A 2,210-nucleotide genomic window follows, 5' to 3' on the forward strand; every position below is an offset into this window, starting at 1 on the left:
AAACACACAGTGCTGGGTGGGTTTTACAGCTGGAATGTTTCACTGAAGCCGTGGGTCATCGGCAGCTGTATGAAGGAGAAGGAAGGTGCTTGGTGAACACAAATGGGGAACTGGCTGATCCCAGTGTAAGGTGCAGTATGAAGGAAACATAAAGGACAACATCCCTGAGCTCTCTCAGCCCCACTCAAGCCTCTGTCCCTTCCAGCCCCAGTTCTCTCAACCCTCTACATGTTTTTGCCACAGCTAAATCCCGCTCTGCTCAGCCCACTCTCCCCAGCAGTAAGCTCTCTTGGGGTATTGTGCTCTACAGCCACCACTAGAATTTACACAGAATTCCTCATGGCTGGATCTGGATTGAGGCTGCCCCCGCCCACCCCAAACACAGACATGGCCAAGACTCCTCTCCCCTCGTCCCCGCTGCCTTGGATCTTTAGCTAGTTCCAGAATTTTAAAAGAGCCCTTGGCTGCAATTATTGTCTCACAGTCTCCTGCTGTCGGTACTTTAGGGATATTGGGCCCTTCACGGCTGGCAGGTTTGCTGGATGAGATGGATCGTGCTGGTTTTAGGCTTGGTCTGAAGTACCAATTTATGTCAGTATAACTACTTCACTCCAGCTAGAAAAAAAACCTATATTAGAGTTGGACAAGGTGCAGAGAAGGGCAACAAAAATGCTGAGGGGTATGGAACAGCTTCTGCACGGAGACTGGGACTGTTCAGCTTCAAAAAGAGACGACAAGGGGAGATCTGATAGAGATCAACCTGTGGAACTCGTTGCCAGGGGATGTTGTGAAGGCCAAAAGGATAATTGGGTTCAAACAAGAAATTAGATCAGTTCATGGAGGCTAGGCCCATCAATGCCTATTAGCTAAGACAGACAGGGATGCCACCTCATGCTCTGGGTGCCCCTAAACCTCTGACTGCCAGAACCTGAATCTAGACGACAGGGGAGCGATCACTCAATATTCCTCCTGTTCTGTTCATTTCCCGTTAAGCTTCTGGCACTGGCCACTGTCAGAAGACAGGATCCTGGGTTCAATGATCTTATGTTCTTATTAAAAATAACAAAACATTCATTAAAAATAGTATTAAAATGTCCTTTGCATACTTGCCGAAGCTTGGATTATAGTTATAACAAGTTCCGAAACACAGAACATGGGGACTGCGGGGAGAGCTGTATAGACAGGGCACCAGGTTTCTGAGAGGCTATGAGAGGAGATCACTGAGGCGTAGGGGCATTTTTAAATTGGCTTCTCTGTGGCTTGTGGGTCCTTGCGGTGATTTGTGATGATTTAGCTGTCATTTCATAGCACCCGCCAGTGCACTAGATTGTAGCCACATGCGAAATATTCCCTTCCCCCACTCACTGACTGCACTCTCAGATACGCTTTCTGTTAAGAGTTGAGTTCCAACTCACATAGCCCCAGCACTACGAACCAACCTGGGTCACCATCTACCAGCCCCTCACTCAACAGGGTTTGCAAGAGAAGGGAGGCAATGTGGAGATCAACATGGGCAGGCAGACAGTGCCGGGGTGCAGGGGACAGTGACTCCCCAAGGAATGATCAAAGGCGTCTCTCTGTGTTTGTCAGCGAGTCTCTCTCTCTATTGTCTGTGACGGTGTCTCTAGGGAGTTCATGGTCTGACCCTCACATGGGCACAGGCAGACAGGCTGTGATGGAGAGTTTTGGTCTCAGTTCTCCATCTCACTGTATCACTGTGATGAGCGTTACTACTGCCATCCCATGTGGCACAGTAATAATCAGCATCATCCTCTGCTTGGATCCCCGTGATGGTTAAATAGCAAATGTTGCTGGAGGTGTCTTTGGAAGCAGAGAACCGAGCAGGGACCCCAGAGCCCTGGTGCTTGCTAGATTCGTCTTTGTAATACAGCAGATATCTCGGAGGGTTCCCGGCTGTTTGCTGAAACCAGTGAATGTAGTAGCCACTGATGCTCGTTCCACTACTCATGGTGCAGGAGAGTTTGATGGTGCCTCCTGGGGGCACTGACTCTGAGGCAGGCTGAGTCAGAGTTGGCTGCGCGCTGGCAACTGTCAGAAACAAAGACCCAAGTGAGCTGTGACCAAAAAAGAAATTAGCGAAGCTCAGTGGCTAGAACAGGGGACGGGTGGTCAGGACTTTTACGTCCTGCTCCCTGCCCTTCTAAAGGCTCCTTTGGGATCTTGGAGAAGTCACTTCTGTGCCTCCGTTT

General features: G+C 49.6%; 1 gene segment (V, D, J or C); it reads right to left on the reverse strand.

Moving 5' to 3' along the window:
- Positions 1-1,708: 1,708 nt before the first annotated feature.
- On the reverse strand, positions 1,709-2,049 carry LOC112123609 (the record flags this gene model as incomplete). The annotated part of the segment is given in 1 exon segment: positions 1,709-2,049. A coding segment is annotated over 1 exon segment (341 nt), but the record flags the coding sequence as incomplete, so codon positions are not given.
- Between the last annotated feature and the right edge of the window lie 161 nt (positions 2,050-2,210).

The sequence above is a fragment of the Terrapene carolina genome, unplaced genomic scaffold, assembly GCF_002925995.2.
Source record: "Terrapene carolina triunguis isolate 2854851 unplaced genomic scaffold, T_m_triunguis-2.0 Scaffold42529, whole genome shotgun sequence".
NCBI classification, from domain to species: Eukaryota; Metazoa; Chordata; order Testudines; family Emydidae; genus Terrapene; species Terrapene triunguis.